This window comes from Cupressus sempervirens, chromosome 3, assembly GCF_028749045.1.
Source record: "Cupressus sempervirens isolate cs-2001-9-10 chromosome 3, ASM2874904v1, whole genome shotgun sequence".
In the NCBI taxonomy this organism is placed as follows: domain Eukaryota; kingdom Viridiplantae; phylum Streptophyta; class Pinopsida; order Cupressales; family Cupressaceae; genus Cupressus; species Cupressus sempervirens.
Window position 1 is genome coordinate 554,943,953 of NC_143120.1, and position 21,585 is coordinate 554,965,537.

The 21,585-nt window shown below is 37.0% G+C and overlaps 1 protein-coding gene across 2 annotated transcripts in view; it reads right to left on the reverse strand.

Annotated features, from left to right (window-relative positions):
• LOC149567622 (nucleoporin (DUF3414)) overlaps positions 1–21,585 on the reverse strand; it is a 337,999-nt gene that overhangs the window by 269,467 nt on the left and 46,947 nt on the right. For both annotated transcript variants that reach the window (XM_089820876.1, XM_089820877.1), the window contains exons 6-9: positions 11,198–11,338; positions 10,917–11,074; positions 10,530–10,695; positions 10,329–10,427 (exon numbers count right to left, since the gene is read on the reverse strand). In XM_089820876.1, coding sequence (XP_089677002.1) covers positions 10,329–10,427; positions 10,530–10,695; positions 10,917–11,074; positions 11,198–11,338 — 564 coding nt within the window. The remainder of the gene's footprint in view (positions 1–10,328; positions 10,428–10,529; positions 10,696–10,916; positions 11,075–11,197; positions 11,339–21,585) is intronic.

The following is a 21,585-nucleotide window of genomic DNA, read 5'->3' on the forward strand; positions in this document are numbered from 1 at the left end:
TTTTGGGTATTCATCAGAATTTTATGGGTATGCACCTTGTGCAAACAAGTCGAAAATAATTAAAAATTAAGATACAACTTATTCAATTGGTATTCCAATGCCAGATTTATGGAACCAAATGCAAAATAATGCAAATTCTCACTCATCTTCTAGGTGAACCAAAAGGTTCGAGCCATATTCCAAAAACCATTTTCCAAAATTTAAAACATCATGGATTGGCAAATTCCAATATTTGTAAATTCTAGCTTTCTCTAATTCCACAAAACAAACGGGTCCTTAATGTGTGAATTCATTTCCATTCTTGATGCAAAAATTAAATCAACATAATCTGTGCGTTATGCTGACCAAATATCTGTAATATCCCCAATCGGATATTTTCCCCAATTTTTCTCAAAACATAATACATAAATTTTAACAACAGATTTGCATGCAAATAATTCCCAATGCATTCAGCAAATACCAATATCTAGCTGAAATACATATATTCCAAAAATAATATTGTTTTACAATACCTCAGCAAAACAATGCAATATCCAATCTTAATCACAGAGAGTACAGTCAAATTGGTAATAAGGAAACAAAGAATTATGTACAACTGAGATACCGTGTGATATCTCCAGCAACAATGGGTTTCCTACCACTACCTCCAAGCCCCAGAGTTTGCATCCTCAAAGCTATTGAAAGCTAAAGCTTTTCAGTTTGCAGACTCTCCAAGGGAGAAAATGAAAACCAAAATTACAAAACCAAGCATGTTGCAAATAAGCTCTCTTTCCCCTTTTAGGCCCAACCTGCTGACACTTCACATTCCTTTCTCCACTTCTTTATTTCCTTTAAAAATAGCCTTTTTTCCAAGGTTGCATGGGGACGAGGATACTTGGGGTAATTAGGGTACCAGTACAGGTTCATGTATTTTTCATAATACGGAACCGGGGTACTTGGGTATATCAAACTTTAATTTTAATTGTACTTTATATTTATAGAAAATCTGAAATTATGCGTCATGACAATGGTTTTTCAAAACAAGAACAGTGATAAAATTTGCAAATGTAATGTATTATTTTCAGTTTCAGATTTGTTATATGTTTGTAATAATAATATATAATAAAAAATTTAGATGCATAACAGAGAAGGCAGACTTTAAACATGAACAAGAAGATCATAAATCATATGACAATGACATATTGCAAATGATAAACTTCTGACTTGAAGAGTGAAAAAGTTTATTGTTAATCAATATTGTATCAAAGTTTCAAACTGATTAGGTATTGAGTTAAGCTTGATAAACAACAAGCTGATACGCAAACAAAACACTGAAAAAAAATCAGAAACCTTTATCAAGTTCCTTAGCTGTGATGCTCTCGACCGAGTACCCGGTACTGGGGATACGTGTACCTAGTACTTGGGTACGTGTGTACAAGTACCAAGAGTGTGGGTACGAGTATCCACACAAATTTGCAAGCTTTTTCCCACTAAAGAAAATTATTTGTTCATATAACAATAAAGTGACATTTGATATTATGAACTTAAATTATTAAAGTCACTTTATTTATAAACCATTCAAAACTTCAGACGTTAAAATCACTAATTAGATGTACTCGGATAAGAATGTGTGATAGCTCGTCGAAAAGGTCTCGACAAGATGCTCATACCAAGAATGTTGAGCTTGCTAACTTACTAAAACTAGTAAGTATCTGGAAACCCCACTGAAAAAACCTGATTGGTCGGCAACTAGAACTGCCTAGGCCAAAGCTCGATCTGATCCCTAAGAAATCTCGATTAGCCCATGGGACCATGACAAAGCAAGCTAAAGTCGCATCAAAATTTACCAGCGTAGAAAAGGGGACATGACAATTGTTTACCGTACAGGGTAAAAGGATACTTATGGCATATACTATAGTAAGATATAACACAGAACAGATATTTTATTCATATACGCAATATGTACTCCAATGCTTAGAATATGATTATGATGATTACAATGATGTTCCAAAGTCCCTTCCAGTTGGTGTAATTATACTTGCACGAGGGGGTGACTTAACCGTCATGTGCCCTTTCGGATACAATTCTACCCGTCGGCTACAATATTGAATTTACCGACATCATCCCCCCAAAAAAGTAAAGTCTTCTCTAGACAACAAAATAAAGACAACCCTTACAACAAAACCCAAATTACAAAAACGTTTAATTGCATCCATGTTTAAATACTAAGAAGAGGGATGCATCTGTGGTGTAGTGGTCATTCGTGCCCTAAGCTTGCTCAACTCTGCTTGTAGCTTGTACACTTACTCCTTTCATACTTTCAGTTCCGCTTTAGCCTCCATCTGAAGCTCTAAAGCTAACTGCATCATCCCAGCAATCTCTCCCAATTCTCTCTCTTTCCCATCTGCCACCCGCTCCTTCTCCACTGCTAACTGTTCCTTCTCTGATGCCACCTTTTGTAGCGGACTCTGTCTGGCTAACAATGTTGCCCTCTCGGATTCCCAGGCTGCCCTCTCCATGGCTAGCCTGGTAGCTGACTCCTCTTGAGCCCTCTCCACTACTACTTGATTTGCCTGGCTCCTCCGAAAGGTGTAATATGCATCCTTGTGTATCTCGACTATATTCTAAGTCAAAGCCTCTACTTGGCTCTCCATACCCAAACCTCTCATAATGGCCCAATCCTGATGCATCTCTGCAGTCTCCACACTTGGCCATCCCCATTCCTCAAATAAAATTGTAAAGGCCGCCAGGCATCCTAATTTCATGAAGGATACCACTCTCTCTAGTTCCTTTTTATTACTGAGTCCAACGCATGTATCTCTGCAAAGACCACTACTGGGCAAGCCCGAGTCACTAGAGCCGCTATATCAACAAAGAATGCCTCTCATCACCATTTATGGCGCTACTGGAGGCTGCAACTGCACACCTATAGCCCTCTCTACGATTTCCGCCATTCGCTCAACAACGCTATGTGGTAGTCCATCATTTTGTGTCGACTCCACCTGTGCTTGTAAAGGGTCTTCCTCCGAAACTACTTCTCACGTAAGTGTGTGCAGGTATGTCATTCGAGGCGCTGGGGTATGGTGAAACCTTGTACTCAAGTACATGCTCAACTTCTGGGCTCTACTCTCTTTGTCTGGCTCCTCAGGCAACTCTAATAAAGTTGTATCCACCATAACCATTGCATCTAAACCCACTACATCCAATTGAACACCCAGTGTCCTCAAACCCTCGCCTGTCAGTAACTCCATTACTCCTTCCTAAATATCCATCTCTACATTAGGTACAAGTACCTCAACCTCAACCTCTAGTAAAACCTCGTGAGCAAGCTCCATTGTTACCTCCGGAACGACTATCTCCGTTGGTGGCAGATGAGACTAATGCCTCTGGAATAGCTCCTGTCTCTACAACAGGCTGAATCGCAACTGAAGCCGGAGTCATCACTACTAGCTGCCTGAACTGACCAAACCCCGAAATGCCATGTATACCTATCGAGGCCAAGTGTGTCGTCGCTAAGAGTGCAGGCTGTGGAAATCTCAACAGTGTAGCTATAATTACTTCTACCTCCTCATCCTCTTCCTCCTCCCCATCGGCCCCACTTTCCTCAGAAGAAGTCTCCTCGCGACCACTGTCAGTATTTCTGCCATCTGGTCTCGATTGTTTCTGTCTAACCATGGTCTTGGTGCCAAGTGTATCAAGATGCCTCCACTGAATGATCGGGAGTTCGCTTGGCGCGAGTGGTCCTGGTTTGGCCTCCAATGCATCGTTGGGGATCATCCACGTCGTTGCCTCCAAGAATAGCCCGATGGCATAATGCGGCATGTAGAATGTCTTGTGCTGTAATATCATAAGTTCATACATCCATTCTACCAACAATGTAGCCCAATCGTACACTCTTCCATGCAAAATCACGTTCTTCATCGTCACCTGTGGAAATGAAATGTTTGAGGCACCACTAGAGCTCGTGAGGCGACTCTTCACGATGTCCATAGGACAACGCTAGTGGCCTTCCTGCACGATGGATTTCTTCAATCCTCTACCCCTCGACGTGTCCGTGAGAGCTTCTTGCTCCGTCTGTGTCAGATCCTCACATACCAGTTGTATCAATTGTGTCTTTACCTCCCGACTCAACTTTTTTGGTTTGCTATCTATTTTCCTTCCCCCTTGTGCTTGACTAGGTATCTTGAATATCCGTGTGAAGTCTGTTGGTCTTAAGGATATTACCAAGTTGCAACCAAGGTAGGCAAACGTACTAGTCCGAGAGAACCTATCATACGTTTCTATCATAAGGTGTAAAAACCCTTCATAATCTCTAATATAAAACACAAGCACTTGTATCACCCATTCAACCTGTGCCTTTCGAATGCTGGCCTTCACTGGATGGTTATCAGGTGTCTCCTGCCACCACTTCCTACATTCAGCTCCATTCAATCCTTCAAATGCAACATTTTGCGCTGTGGGATTATCCGTCGCAACCAACTGTGTTGGTTGCTACACTTTCTTTTTGCTTGGTCTTGTACTTGTTCCTCCTGCTACATGGACTCCAAATGGAAAAGTCTTTACATTCTTGTTCATTGTTGCAGTTGTTGCTGAATCTTCGTCAAATTTTTTTTCCAGGCTCTCCTGCTGGTTGAATGCATAATTGTTACCTTTCTTGTCGTTTTTGCTTGTAGAAGACAAAAGATAGTTAGATTAGATGTAATTTTCTCCGAATGGTGGTACGCAATTAAAAAATGTATGACTGTACTCTTCTATCTATCGTGGTCGTACGGATGGAATACCTCTCTCCAACGGTTGTTACGACTGCTCTTCAATTTGCTTCTATTGGAGTTTGTAACTTCTAGACTTATTGTATTTGTAACCCTTTATTGCAGTGTCGTACAATTGTATGGTATTCCCTTCTCCCACATGAGGAGTCTATACACCACAACTTTTTAGAAAATAATTTGCCTTCCATATGGCTTTATTGCTCCTTCCTCTTGCATAGTACGGATGGTGCTATCAATTCAAGGTCGTACACTACCTCTGAGTCGCTTCTTCCTCCCACAATCCTCTCAAGCCATACACAACTTCATGTTCCTATGTTCACAATGTTGTCTGTACAATCTAGATGCTCCTTAGCATGTCGTATTATATCATTTTTCCCTTTTGTATTGGCCGTACGGGTTTTCCCTATCTTATGTGACCTTTTGACTGATTGTACAATGTCCTTCCTACGTTGTACAGTGTTCTAGATGGGGGTCGTATGGTGTTTTGCTCCTTTCTACTTGTCGTACAATCTTCCTTTCTACTTGCTTGTTGTATGATCTCTGCTTATGGCTACCTGGTACAATGTTCACTACAATTCTCCTTGTTACTGTACGGAACTTTCAAATACCTATTGTACGTTATCTTTTCCTCCTTACTACTAATTGTACGGTGCCTCTTATTTTCCTATTGCTTATGGTCGTACGCTATCTTCTTTCTGGCCGTACGATATTCCTCTCTTCCAGTTCCATGGAAGCCATACAGTGCCTATCTCTTCCCTAGCATTTAGTCAACTGTACGAAACCTACTGTGCAATGTAATACCATACGATATTAATATTGCTCTCCTTTCAGCCTTCCATACTACTGTATGGTGTGATTTCCTTCTCTACTCATGTCGTACAGTATCCCCTACCTACTACTTCATGGTCATACAACACCTCTTATAACTGTGGCTTTCTCTATGGACTTTCTTACCGTATCATACGGTGATGATTCTATGATCCTCTCAACTAATGTTCTCCTTCCTACGTACGGTGGACTCACTACACGTGCTTCGCCAAAGTCATATAGTACGGTCATCTCCTACATACAAGTTCATCTTGACCAATAGGGTGTATTATATAGCCTTCAATTTACTATTTTATTACATATTACCATTTTACCGTTTTTCATTCTTTATTATTATTTACATTTACTTTACATATATACATTATTTATCTATTATTTTTATATTCTCCCTGAGTCGTTCATCAACAAAGGTGCATTATTTCTTTCATGGTAGATTTTCAACTTCGACCTGTTCACTACATCAAGCACTTCCTTCCCGTCCAACGTCCATAATTTGATTGCTTCATTATCGCCAACTTCACGTATCTTGTATGGTTCTACCCACTTCACTTTGAACTTTCTTGGTCTGATGTCGTTCTACCCATTATACTTCAAAACTAACTGGCCTAGTTGAAATTTATTCAATTTTAAATGCTTCTCATGCCATACCTTACGCCTATTTTGTGTAACTTTTGTGGCCCACTGTGCCTATAGTTGTCGCTCATCCAGTTTATTTAAATTGTACAACCTCTCTCAGATTTCCCATATCTCCCAGTTTGTTCTCGATCGCGATCCTTAAACTCGGTACCATGAATTTCGTTGGTACCACGGCCTCCTGCCCATACATCAACTGAAATGAAGTGCGTCCCGTAGTTACCTTATATTAAGTGAGGTACGCCAACAATGTTGATGGTAATTTTTCTTCCCAATGTTGAGGTATGCCACTAAAGAAGAAAATGAAGATTGTACCTCCAGCATCGTACGCAGATGCGTATAATTGGGCGATGGATTTGGAGAGTGAGCAAAAAACAAGCAAGAAGAAGCACAAATCGTCAGACTCAAACGATTAATTTTGCGAAAGTAGTAGTGACAAAGAATCAAGTAAGAAAGTTTGAGTGTTGCAGAAGGATATGCTACGGATGACTAAGGAGTTTAAAAATCTAAAAAAGAATCCTGACTCGGTGAAGGGGGATTGTGGTGTATGCATCTGGGAAGATGGAGAGCCCACCAGCTGAGGGATTAAAGAAATGATGGTTTGTTGAAGGACTGTAAATAAATTCTTTATAAAAGGCGAATCTATAAATTAGGAAAGTTCAAACAAAAGTAGCAAAACAAAATAAGACATGTTAGCATAGAGTGGGTAAATCAAAGAGCTAGATAGTCATGATGATAACACGACTCATAACATGTGCATCACCCAGCTGTCACTAAATGGAAGATGACAAAAGACTATGCATCGCAATGGAGAATCGCATGATATTGGGAGACGTGCCAGATATAGTTTAGGGGATGACTGCATGACAACATAAAGAGGAACATGAAATCAGAATTACAGATTGACATTGTGGGATGGGTAAAAGTTTCAAAGCGGTTGAGATGGCATATACATGAAAAATAAGCTTATTTCAAGCAACAAATAGGCAAAGAAGAGTGTTTTAAAAATTCTCAGATGGTGTAGGTAAGTGAAAATACCTGCCAAAAATGTTTGTGATTCCTAGAAACACTTTGAACATTTCCCATTTTAAGATCGACAGGAATATGATGAATAATACCAACAGATTATAGGTAGGCAGATTGCAGTGTTGGCAGCACAGAAACTGAAATATATTATTATGTTGGCAGATTGCCAAGTTATAATTTGAAACTTTGAATCAAAAACAGGATACGAGATTGCAAGCCAAAATGCTATAATTTGAAGCTTCAGGTGTGAAATTTCATTCTCCCCTGATAATAGAAAAGCTCAGATTAGATTTCTTCCAACTAATGCAAACTACAAATGCACAGAAATGGTGCTGCCTTGCAGTGCCTTCAAATGGGTAAGTCTACTAAAGAAAACAAATACAAGCTCATGCAGTCCAGCAGGAGCCATCAGAAAAAATTTCAATTGATGTCACCATCAAAGTATGTCCTAAAGAGTTCAGAACTTTAGAGAGTACATGTCATCATAACTGTGGTAACAGAACTGATTTGAATGACTGTGCCAAAACACAACTGCTAGATTGGGCAGCTGATATTATCACTTGTGATAAATTTAAATATGCATGAAATGCCATCATTGTAAAATTCAAGAACTGAAGTGGCTGTTAAGGTCTCCTTTCAGGATGAGTAGCCACTGGAGAGAACTGAAATCATAATTTTTGAGATTGTTTTGTTTGGAATGCATATACTCTGTGTTACTGAAATTTAAGATGAATTTGTCCTGGGTTCATCAACTATTAATTAATTGCTAAGAGGCACATTCTGAGAGATCGAGATTTTTTCCTCGTATACTTACCTCGGGGTTAAGTTCTCTGGCCCCCGCTTCAGCTTGAGGCTGGCTATTCAGCCAAGGCTTTCTAAGAGGATGGTCTCCCTTGCCTTGCTGGGGAGACAGTGTTTCAGACATCATTTTCAGGATACTACTTCCAACTTGGCCCTCCTGGACTCTTTGTTCAGACCGACAGTTTTATTATTAAATGCTTTTGTGGTGTGGGGACCCTCCCTCCTAGCTTCCAACTAGGACTCGATTAAGAGAGTTCAGATGCTCCTGCTCAGACATATTATCAGATGTTACAGATCCACTCTGCGTACAGTCATTTTGGCCACATTCAGGGTACATCCCTTCAAACTCGGGGCCATCTTCAATCTGATCTGGTTTGTTCACTGCCACGAGGGTTTGCTGACTTGACTGGTGGTTGTGATAGGTGCTCATATTTGGCGCGTTGCTCTTCAGTCACAATTGCCAATTTGGATCTGGCTTCAAGGTCTCACTCGTACACCCAAGCCACTACCTTATTGGGCTCAGTCGGGATTGAGATTGACCACCTCCCTCCTTATGAGTTCTCATTAGATGCCCCCGCCCACCTCCTCCCCTCTCATTAGGAATTGAATGAGCATGTTAGACTTGACATTTACAGGCAATACATTACCACGACCTAGAGTAAGCCTCAAGGAGGGTTGCCTCCATGGATGGGCCTTTTATGTGGAGCAATTCTTGGAGTTCAAGGATGGGACTCTAATGCGTCCTGTCTATTTAACCCAACGGTGGAGCTCTCTCGGTCCTTTCCGAGTAGGCCCTCACCGGCTCCAAGTTCAGACAAACATCACATTGACAGAGCTAACCGTATTTGCCACCTCTACACTTTATCTGAGATGGAGACAGAGACCCACTTCATTTGTTGTTGTCCCACCAAATACGAGATCAGAGGGAGATTTCACTATCTTCTTAGAGACTACAGGTCCCTGTCGGTCTTTTTCAGATACATCGATCAGGATTGCCTGACACTTTACCTCTGCAAGATTACTCAGCTCTGTGATCACACTTTGCAGCTGCTCTTTCTCCAAAGCCAAGTTTTGGATCAGCATATCACCGACTTATAATCACCTGTGTCCCCGCTAGAGGCACGAAACATCCACTCTGTGAGACTCCGGGTCATACTAGATCCGTGAATCCCTTCAGGGGGTTCACCAAACCACAGCACTCTATCTCCAGTGGTACTCAGAGACAGCTCAGGATTGGTTGCACCTGTAGATACCCTTTGATTACGGATTTCTTTCAGTTGAGGAATGACTTACAGTCCTCCCCTCATTTCTTCTTGTTTTGCTTTTCCTTGATCACCATTTGGTGTTCCTGTTGCTAATAGTGTTGCTAATAGTCTCTCTATTTGTAACTTTCACTCTCTTGGACCCTTTTAGTGGTCTCTTGTTGGACATTAATAAATTTATCTTATCTTATCTTAAGCCATGGATAGCATAAGATTGACTGTCATCTATGAGAAATGTTTGACATAAAAGTCAAAAAGTATGAATCTTGGATCAGATCAAAGTAATGCAGCTGTGCTGATTCTAAATGTACTGTGGTATTGAATAATGGAGCCATTGGGTAAAGAACACTCTAATAGCTATTAGGTTATTGATCTATGAGAGAATTGTCAAATGAGAAATTCCAGAGATGATCTTGCCTCTGATCAAGGTAAAACAACTCATATGATGAAACAACAGCATCCATGGACTAAAATATTCACTTTTGTAAATTATATATACAAATATAGCTGAAAAGTGCAAAAGATGATTCCAGCAGATTACATGACTAATTTACAAATTTTAAAGAAAGACGACAAGATTAAAATATTATGATCCTCGGGACTTCATGAAATTTCTTTACGGATAGAATTTCTTCACTTATGCTAAATATTAGCAAACACAAATAAAATAATTTCAATATTTTGGTGGGGACTTCCCACATATATTGCACAGTATGTATACTTCATGAAATGATAACATTAATGGGAAATTTTGTTTTTGTCACATCTTATGTTACACATGCTCTGTTAACAGGAACACCAGATGTTAACATTCAACTGGGCTATCATTTAATGATTTACGTATTTAAATAGATGAAGTTGATATTGTAGTTAAAGATAAAACACGCTTGAGCAGCTTAATATAAAATTTGCCGATTAAAAATTCTTGTTTCATAGTGAGAACTAGAGAAGCCAAAGCTATCCAGTCAGACAGCAATAGATTATAAATTCCGGACGCAAAGAAAATGGAAAGGGTATAAAAATAACCTACATTCAAGTCCTTGAAAATTTCACTTTGAAGCATTAATAAAAAAGTATTAGGTGCTCCACTTTCATAAGCTTGACGAATGTAGGCTGAATGATCAATTTCCTGTTTACAATAGAGAACTTTTCTGAACATCTTGTAAGCATCATTGTAGATTGAAAGAGACAAGAATAGTTAGAACTGAAGAACAATGGAAAGTATACTTACCATTCTTGTTTGGTTTTCTGTTTTTGTAAGCATTGATACAAGAGAAATGAAAATAGCCCATGCAAAAACTATAGGACCTACTTCAGGAGCTTCTGATGAAGTAATATCCGAAATTAAGTTATCAATTTTTTGCAAGTCCCCAAGTGAAAATGCATGAGAACCCTGGCTGTTTAAAACCATTCAATCAAACCATTGTTTCCATAGTTTTCATTAACAAGATATTTCTAAATCTACAATTTCATTGGAATAACCAGCATACTAATATGGAAACAAATAAATTTTAGAAATTTCAGATATATAAAGGTCAAGTTCTTATAACAAATTATTTCTTCAAGGACATAAAATGCTAAACAAACCCATTAAAACAAACTGTGCATCTTAACACACCTGAATGGTACTCCTTCATACACCATATGAAGAAGGTTTTCAAAGTTTAATGCTTCAATAACAATTAGAATAACCTGGTATTTCACAACCTGTGCATACTTCTGAGCAACCTGGGTTACAGCCAGTTTCCCAATATGGCTGTAATCAGTTACGATCTCCTACATATGAAGTGTGTTTCCTCAGATGAGAGACATAACAGAAGGTGTTTTCATCGCATAAAAAAGCTTTCTCTAAGCATATACAGGCTACCAGCAAGAGAAAATGGAAAATAAAAATTTTACCTTGAAAATGGAAAGTAACTTTTCAAATCTATCAACTGTACAAATGCAAAATGGTTCATAGTAAAGAAGGAATAAGATGTCCAAAATCAAATTCTCTTCAATCAACGTCTCCTCGGCCCACATCTCCACATATTGAAGATCCTGAAAGTAGTAACATTATTTTCTTGTGTACAATATTTGCCTAGCAATCACCTCTAATATTAATTTTCTGAAGCTTTCACCATTCTTGCATTAGATGTCTAAGATAAATATTACATTAATTTTTAAGTATGAAATTATTCTGAAAGTATCATTCGAAGACAAATAATACCATATTTCTTACATTTTTAAGTATTCAAAACCAAACACAACTACACGAACTTTACCAATTTCTCCCAATAATATTATAGTATTTACTAGTTCTTGCACAATCATAAGCATGGCATCAAGCATAAGCACTTAACATAAAGCTTTATGAGTATAGCACTAAGCATCCTAAGCATTGCATCAAGCATCATTCTTTCAGGTATATGCTCAAAGCTATTATGTATAGGTTACAGGTGCCAAATCATTGGGACTCGAAATAATTATATTTTATCCCCAAAAGTGAATAAAATTTGTATTGATCATTACAATGGTTTATGCTCATTGGGACCAAAAGGGTTCTTACAGTGGTAGCAGAGCAGTTCCCTGCCATCCTGTTGGGGCTGAAAAAAAATTATATTGATCCTAAAGATGACATGTAAGTGATCAACACTCATACAAATGTTTCAGTCATGGAAATACTTTGGAGAGTAATTAAGAAGGGGAATCAGATGAAAGCAACACAAGATAAAACGAGTCACATAAGGGATGAAGTGCTTATCATGTTTGAGGAATATTACACTCTTGCTCAAAATATTAAGAAAGTTTTATCTTTCTACCATTTTTTGGACTTTCATCCAAAAATATGCAATAAGATTGGGTCAGTAAAAAAATAATATCATAAAATAGCTCGTGATTTATTTGCAAGAAGAGTTGGTTCATCCAGTAACAGCCAAATGGCAGCTGGTGACAGGAAAGTGAAAATTGAAGAGGTGGACATTAGCAATGTGATGGAGCTCTAAATTTTAGCAAAATTTTAGTCCTAAGCACCATGGAAAAGACGAATTTTCAGATCTTACCCACTACTTATATTCAACCAGTATGCTTTAATTATATGAAGTAGCCACTGAAGTAACTGATTAGCGATATTTGATGGTGGGCATATTTTCAATATCAAAAGCGGCACCAATTTTTTTAGGAAGATAATTCATGCAATAGCCCAATGATTTTCTAAGATAATAGTATAGAGAGGCTTTTATATGAAGAGAGTAAAAGGATGTTGTATGTATCCTCTTGACTCTTATGACTTTATTGAACGTCTGATGTGCATAGTCCATCATAGAATCAATATGGATCTGAGCCGATTGAATAGAAAGAAAATAAGCAACATCAATGAAAAGCATGAACAATTGATAGGGGAATTCGAGGTCAATCACGAGTCACCGAGATTGGGAAATCAGACATTGTGATGATCCCATCATACAAGATACAGGCATCTACCAGACTCAGCATCGCCCTTTATACATTTGTTTGTATCTTCAGATGTACACAGGAATGAATCAGCTTGAAGTGAGGGAGGCACCTTTTTATAATATCACAAACCTTCATGGATCATCAAAATGGTGATTTTGAAGGACTCTTCCACATTAAACAATCTTTATTGAACAGGTTTTATATTGTCGCCACCAGGAGGAAAGAACGTGAGTCTCCATCAGTATATGCTTGCCATGGCACATTGAGTCAATTCTTCAGTAGAGTTATTCATTACCACACTTCACAGCTTTTCCTCAAAGCGAGAATGTACACAAAAGATGGAACTGATATTACATTGCAAAACTCCTATACAGGACCACGTGATTTGGTTTTTATGTTGTGGACAATTCCAGTGATAAGGCTCAGGCTGGGTTTGATATAACCATGGACGTTATTTCCTTCCCCGATGATTTTATTGGCATCATTTTGAATCAATCGAGCAATACTAATTGTTCATTTGTGTTTGTTGCAGGCTCTCAAGCGGAAGAAGAAGCGATCGAGAGGAAAGCATATTGAATTCACACACCGAGTAGAGGAGAGAAAGAACCCAACATGATAAAGGGGCCCGATGAAATACGTGAGGAAGATTCTGTAATGTCGAAGAAGATCCAAAAGGCATATCGAGAATGATGCCTAGGCTATATATTCGTCAATGTAAAGGATCGAATATATTTCTATCCATAATCTTCCACCGCCAAAATTGGTAGTATCAAGTAATATGCAGTTACCCAAAAACAATGACTGTTGAATAATCGATGCCTTAGGTTTATTTTTGAAGCCTAAGTAGCGAGCAACTAGTTTCTTGTTATCAAAGGGCCCGATGATTGAAAGTGTCTCCTCATCGGTTATAAATATGATATGTAAAATCAAACAAGGGGAGAGATACATTTCATATACTCAATATATTAAATTTATACATATCTTATGCTCTATGATATATTTTACTCTTTCATTGGTAAAAAGATGATTTTTCGAACTAAGCTCGTGAATTCGGATTATTTGAGTAAATATATTTATGCAATTATGGAGTCAAACTGCATTGGATGGATCATCCATAAGGAGTGTCTGCAGTGCAATTTTATTTCCAGCATGATCAGTAAGGAATTTTTATTTTATTTGCAAGAAGCTTTAGTGTTAAATTATTATATAGTTTTGTCCTTTATAATTATTATTTCAATTTTATAAATAATTTAAATGATAGTTAAGTGGACAGGATCAGTTATAGCATTTTAAAATTGAACATCATAGATATTGAGAATTATTTTATTGTTTCTGAATCTATGTTTGGTTTGTCTCCGAACCACAAGAGTTAAAATACATTCGACTGTTTTAAAATTGCGTCCATATATTTGATCTATCGCATCAAGATTACTAAATTGTTTATAATTAATGTGCATAGAATTTTATAAAGTTGTACGTTTTAAACTTATAATACTGACTCTATCACCCTTCGGCACTGGTCTTTATATTTTTCATAATTTGCAATCCATACACTGGCAATTATTACATATCTTTCCTTTGAAGAGTTAATGTATTCATTTGTTGCATTAATCTATACTTATTCTTATTTTAAAAACATTCATACAATCATTTACTTTTATTCTTAATTCAATAGCACATTTGAAGTTTTCGATAATTCTTGCCATTTTGGGATGTTTCAATACATTCGCATTCTAATCAATCTGCTATAAGTGTCTTGGATCCAAGTGTTTTGTCCAGGATCAGGTACACCCACCTTGGTTTTGCAGAGCCAAGAGTGCAGGGAACTCGGACCACACTGCTTAGTTTCGTCAAGTTGGCCTTAACCAGTTGGATATCCAACATCAAGCAAGCAAGGCTCATAGGATTCCAATCTGTGGTTTTGGGGATAACAATTCTTATTTTTTTTGACAGCAGTCATAATGTTGAATCTACACATGAGATGGCAGTAATTCCATGTCTGAAAGATGGATGTATGGAGTTTCCCAATGTCGATTACTCCAAAATTGGGTGTTAGAGATAATTCATGTGATCCAGACACATGCCAGAATAAGTTTGCTTCTGGAAATCAGACCTTCTAGAACAAATCAGAAACCTCAGTGGTTCGTAATAGGTCTCAAGATCAGATTTTGGATGGACATGCAGCTACAGTGGAATAAGTGTGGGAAGATATTGTCATATCAAGAGCTTCTAGCTAACCAGTTGAGCCATCCATTGAGGTGCTTGGCAGAAAATACCTGGGATGTTAATGTGTGGGATAATGATAGCACACAAGTTTTTGATCATATCACAGTGCAAACTATGATTCACAGAGTGCATGAGTCATGAATTTTAGAGACGTCATTTGGTTGGGCAACTTAAGGTCAATGATCATACCACTCGTTTGTAAGAAACAAAAACATTGTGATGTTGATTGAAAGGATGACAATTCCACCAGAACTTTAATATTGTCTTATGAGCCTCCAGACAGCAAACAAGAACAAATAATAGCCTAGATATGAACATCATTAACAGCGTCCAAAATATTTGAAACAGGAAAAATATCATTTCCAAAAACGCCACTGTGTAGCATAATGTAACCAAGCTTCAAATATGCCAAAATCAAGTATAGTTACCCTCTTATCAAATATTGGACTGCTGAAATGATCCAACCACTGAAAATTCTCCATAATCAGGTGGAAAACCTTCTTCAAGATCCTCCAACTATAAGACATTTTTGGAACTATTATTCTACTGATTTTACTTATACCAGATGCAAAAACACCTATCATGTAAGGCTGATGCAAAGTGAACTCAATGCCATGACAAAATGAGAGATCTACTGACATCCTATCTTGCAAACTGTGAATCTTGTATGGAGAACAGCCCCTTATCCTGGATACCCGATAATTTAATGCTGTCCCCCGTACTGTTACATCTATACAGGATTCTTCCTTATGATGCATCTTTTGACAAAGAGTTCTTTGTCATGGTAGAGTATAATGCACAACTTTTCTGCTCTTATGATCGCCTTCATTCCATGGATTATAATCCAGAAAATGGTCAAATGTCTTACCTTCAGTTGCAGATCTGAAAATTGCAGTGTGCTGATACCAAACCATTCTCTAGTTCATACTCCTCAACCCATATTTTCCTATAAATCAAACATGTATGTTTCATTAATTGAAATACATTGCTCATAATCTGAGAAACATCATTGGAATCATCAAAAAGATTACCAATGGTTGTTGATTTGAAAATTTCAGCACGCTTCGAAACATCATTAATATCAAAATAGAATCATCCTAGAACTCCACCTCGAAGAATTGGCTATCATGAGGTATCTCTGCTTTCATCTCAAAGAAAGGATTATAAAACACTTGAAAGTTACTTTCACCATCTTGTTTAGGCAAGACATCCCAATGATCCAACCCCCTTCACAACGAGGCTCTATACCAACCCTTCAGTACTCAAGTATTCTTCTTCTAGAATTGCTTACATAACTCCAGCTTCATCACTAATTGTTTTTGGTTCTAGAATATTTATTCTAACTTTTGCTTTGCGCAACTTTTTTCATTTATTGGAGTTTTGAGATCCAGCTGAGTTCTTTGATGTGGAGTAATTTGCTCATCTTTTATCATTGTGGATCCTACATGTTTGGGCTTTCAACTACCTTACATACTACTTTTAATAAATGGGTTCTTCATTAAATTAAACAGTTATGATCTTGCAACTGTCAAAAAGTGGTATTAAAAAACCACTAGAACTGACAACCAATTACTCGGTCTCTGTTATGCCATAACTGAACTACAATAAATGTTAGCTTAACCTATGGGTTGGTAAGATCTCCAACACTGATACCACTGCAATAACCACCCCTAGTAAAATTCAGATCTCACCCAATGAAAATCGCAACACTACCATGCAAATACTGGTACTTCCTGCCATTGCATTTTAATTTTAATTTTCAAACTGCACGACTTTGCCAAAATGAAAAATCAACATGAACAAGCCAATAAATATTAAATGGCAACCATCGAGTGCTGATTAATATTATTTAAAAATGCTGATTAAATTAACTGAGCTATACAATCATGTAATTTTGAATCAACAACAACTTAGCATACAACTTTGACTACATGTAAGTTTTTTGAAACTGCTATATTCATCTGTGGCGTCCATTTTTAGGGTTTTTGAATCAATTTTACTCTATACAATAGTCCTTCGGCCCTCAATATAAACGTACAACAATTTCAGCTGAGGCATTTTGGTATAAGCAGATGCACCAGAGAGGCGGGGAGAAGTCTTGATGGAAGAAGTGAGTGGACGAGCATCGTATTCTTGGCTGGGTGGCACCATTATACAGTACTGAGCAGCAATATTAATTGGAACAAGTGCTCTGCGGGAGCAAGAGTCCCTGCCTATTGAGATAAAGAAGAAGAAATAAATTATTAGATTGACTGATTTAATCAATAATAAAATTCAATTTCAATATTGGAATGGGAAGAAAATGACTTCACACTAGCAATATCTTTTGGTAATTCTAGTTTTTTTAGTACAATTTCAGAATAATTGAATTATTAAAATAAATTACAAAATTATAAGCATTTTCTCATGTTTCTTTAACTGTACAACAAATCTATTTTTAACAAAAGGCAAGAACTCTAGTTTAGTTTTCTTGTTTTTCTTTTGTTCTTTTATAATTATTTTATATATTTATTTATTTTAATCTTAAAGTTGACTTCTCCTTGTTTCTTTTGTTTGTTATGTTGTCTATTTTGAACATAAATTTTTAGTTCATTTTTTTGATTTTCTCTTATATTTCTTTCTTTTAGTACATTTTCATTTTTTTGTTTTATTTTTTCTATAAAAGAATATTTATTTTTGTGAAAATTTCAATCTTTATTTCTTTGTAGAGCTATAACCCCTTCTTATTGTTTATGGGAAAAACACTTAGATAATGTATTTCACCATGGATTGTAATAGAAATATTTTTTCAACATTTTTGCTCTGGTCAAAACTATGCCCTTTGTTATAGTCATCCATGTTATGCTAATCCTCATGCATGCAATCAACAAGATTTGTGGGGCTATTTTTTTAAATTAAATAATTGGTAGATCAAAAAGAAATGTACAATATCAAAAGAGGGGAGGTGAACCTCAACCTCCTAGTTTAACTGGTAATTCATGATCAGTCAACTAGCACAATATGCAATAGTTTCAGCGAGATTACAAAAAGAGAAATTAGATAAGCTAATCCAGAATATCATCACGATCATCAATCCATGCAGTCCATCCCAGCTCTCCTTCCACCCAAACAACTTTCTTCCGCTCAAGAACTATGAGCAAAGAACTCAAGTCTATCAGAAAATGGGCCTCTAGTATCCCGCATCTCCTTAATCAGTCACTTAAGGGCTTCTTCAAAAGCAGCCCGGTCATCAATAATGCTAGCTCGTTCCAGCCCATGTTTCATTTCGTAGATGAACATAGTAGCGTGCCCATCACGGAGAAATCTTTTTAGCTTGTCCTTCTCAAGTTTCATAATGCAGCACACCTGCGGGATAATCTTAAAGCGTATGAGTTTCAATTGAAACAAAGTAAGGGATCTACCAACATCTTGGAATTTGTCCTCATTTCTACTTTTCCAAATAAACCAAAGAATATGAGAAGAGAGAATATTCCAAAAAAAGTTAGCATCCTTCTTGAGACCACATATGTTTCCAAGAATAGTATCTAGCACAGAGACATGATCAGTTATAGATATTCCAAAAAAATTCCATATAATCCTAGCAAAATGACAAGTAAAGAAGATATGTCTTAAATTTTCAGGAACCTTGCAAATAGAACAAGAGTCAGTATCACCAGCCTGATTTTTAAGGGGAAGTCTATCAAGAAGAAGCTGCCATTTAAAATGTAAGATTTTGGGAGGAATATGAGACATCCAAAATTTGTCAAGGATTTTGTGCCATTCAAGAGAGTCCAAATTCATATACCAGGTGGTATTCAGGTGTGATAAGATAGAGTGATCTTTATTAAGCACCTTATATATATCTTTGGCTTTGATTTTATGTAAGAGGGATCCATCATCCCAACGAAAATATAAGAATCTATGGGAATCCACATCACATCTACAAGGAAGATTGAGGGGGTGACAGGCATTGACTATCATATCATAAGTACGTTTATGAGAGTCAGGAAGGTTAAACTTAAGCCTAATATCCTGCCAACTCGCAAGGTTGTCCTTCTCCAAAATATCAATAAAGCTCTTGATACCAAGGTTGTTCCAATGTTTTGCAGAACACCCTTGAGTCAAGGCAAGAGGCTTGCCATTATGTTGCAGATTCCACCAGATAGAGCGTTCACCATGAATAGAATTATTGCTATCGAAGTTAGAATTATAGATAAAGCCCCTCACCAACTCCCAAGCCTTCCAAATAGACTTAAAAACCATGGAGCCTTGAACAGAAACAGGGAATGTCCCAGCAACAAGGTCAGCAAAGGGAAGGTTCTTCCAATATTTGGCTTGCTTAGGAAATCCAGATTGAATATTGTTTCTAAGAAGAATTTTCCAAGGCTCATGACCATCAAGAGCCTGAAAAATCCACTTAGCAACAAGAGAGACCCCTTGAATCCTAAGGTCTTTAAGGCCTAAACCACCTGACTTCTTATCAATGTGACACCAGCTCCATCTAACAGCATGTTTCTTCCTATTACCTTTACCATCAGACCATAGGAATCTCCTAATAGCCTTCTGAATTTCAAACAGTTGGTAATTACTAAACATCCAAACAGAAGAATAGTATATACTATAGGAAGACAAGATTTTTTGGCACACCTGCACTCTACCAGCAAGTGAAAGCACCCTATCATCCCACTTGTAGAGTTTTTTAATAATTTTATCCTTAACCCAAATCCACATGTCTTTGAGTGATGGGGAGATGGAAAAAGAAACCCCCAAATATCTAACAATCTTATGAGGTCCGCCCCATGAGTAACCAAATTGGAGAAACCACTCTGGAGGTTCCTCTTTCCATCCAAGCATGATAGATTTGGACTTAGATATACGAGCACCAGAGATGGTTTCAAACAGCTCGAGTTTCAAATTAAGATGCTGTATATTAAGACAAGATAGTTCAAGGAAGAGAGAGGTATCATCAGCAAATTGGATATTAAGAAGCTCAGAATTGTCAGGCAAGGAAATCCCATTAACTTTGGGAGAGATAGTATCATCTCTGAGGATATAGTACAAGGCATTAGAAGCAATAACAAAAAGAGCAGGAGCAAGAGGACATCCTTGTCGAATGGATCGGGACAAGGGTATAGGATTAGATAAAAATCCATTGATTTCAATTCAAGCAGAGGAATCCTTAAGCAGCACTTGAATATATCTAACAAATTCATCAGGGAATCCAAAGGCCTGAAGGATAGAAAGGATGAAATCCCATTCGATCCGGTCATAAGCTTTCTCAAAATCTAAAAGAAACATAGCAGAATTCTGATTCGAGGACTTGGCCCACTCCATTGACTCCCAACTGGTGACATGGTTTTCTAAAATATATCGTCCCTTGATGAAACCAGTCTGGGTGGAACAAATGAAGTTGGGTAGAATATTAACAAGCCGAGAGGCCAAGGCTTTGGCCAGAATTTTGTATGAAACGTTGAGCAAGGTAATCGGCCGCCAATTCTTGATGAGAGATTTGTCTCCATCTTTAGGGATGAGCTTAATAATCCCCATATTAATAGAATTACCCAGAGTGCGACAATCATAAGCTTCTGAATATAAATCAAATAGATCCTTAGTAATCCAATCAATGTTAGATTTGTAAAATTCAGCAGGAAGGCCATCCGGCCCAGGTGCTTTATCCTTCTTAAGAGCAGATATAGCATCAGAGATTTCCTGAATAGAAATCCTAGCCCTAAGGTTGGAGACATCACCCTCAACAATTTTTTTAGGAATGAGCTCCTTGCATTTATTCCTAAGATCTTTGGCATTACTACTGTCTACAGAATTGAAAAGAGCTTTGTAAAATTCCTCAAAGGCAGCAGCAATGTCATTGATATCAGTAAGCTCCTGATTATTGATAACAATTCTATCAAATTTCTCTTTACTCTGTTTTTGCTTAAGGTAATTAAAAAAGAATTTGGATCCTTTATCCCCATATTTCAACCATTGTTGACGGCTTCTAACAGAGGCTCCAATGGTTAGAAGCATAAATTATTTTAGTGAAAAGTAATGACTATATTTTTCATTTAATTTAAATAAATTTATAATGTCCTCTCTCCTACAACAAATAGAGATATGGAGCTAAAACTTTAAAGCTAATGGAATGCTACATGTACCTCTTCAGTTTAGGGCAAAGGACTTAAGGGCATCAAGAGCGAATTTTAAAAATTAATCTTTCCAAATTTCAGAATCTTAAATTATTATTTCTATTATACAAATTAATAGAAGTGGATTAAAATAACAAAGTAGGATGGATTTAATTTAAAATATTGATAATGAAATTTGTTAAAAAATAATAATGACATGTTATATTAGTATATATTAACCAAATATTATTTTTAATACATAATTACTCGCTTATTTTAAAGGATTTTTTGACATTTCAATTTATAAAACTATTTAGTATTAACATGGAATAATATTTGATTGTACAGATTGAAATCTTATATTAAAGTAGGCGACCACCGCTTATTTCTATAAGCAAGATTTTCTTACTACTTTATATATTTCATCCAATTAATAGGGAGTTAAAGCTAAAATACTAAATTTCCACCTACAGAAACAACAAAAATTGTAATTTTTGGTCCATTCGAAGCTTTCTCTAATAGCTC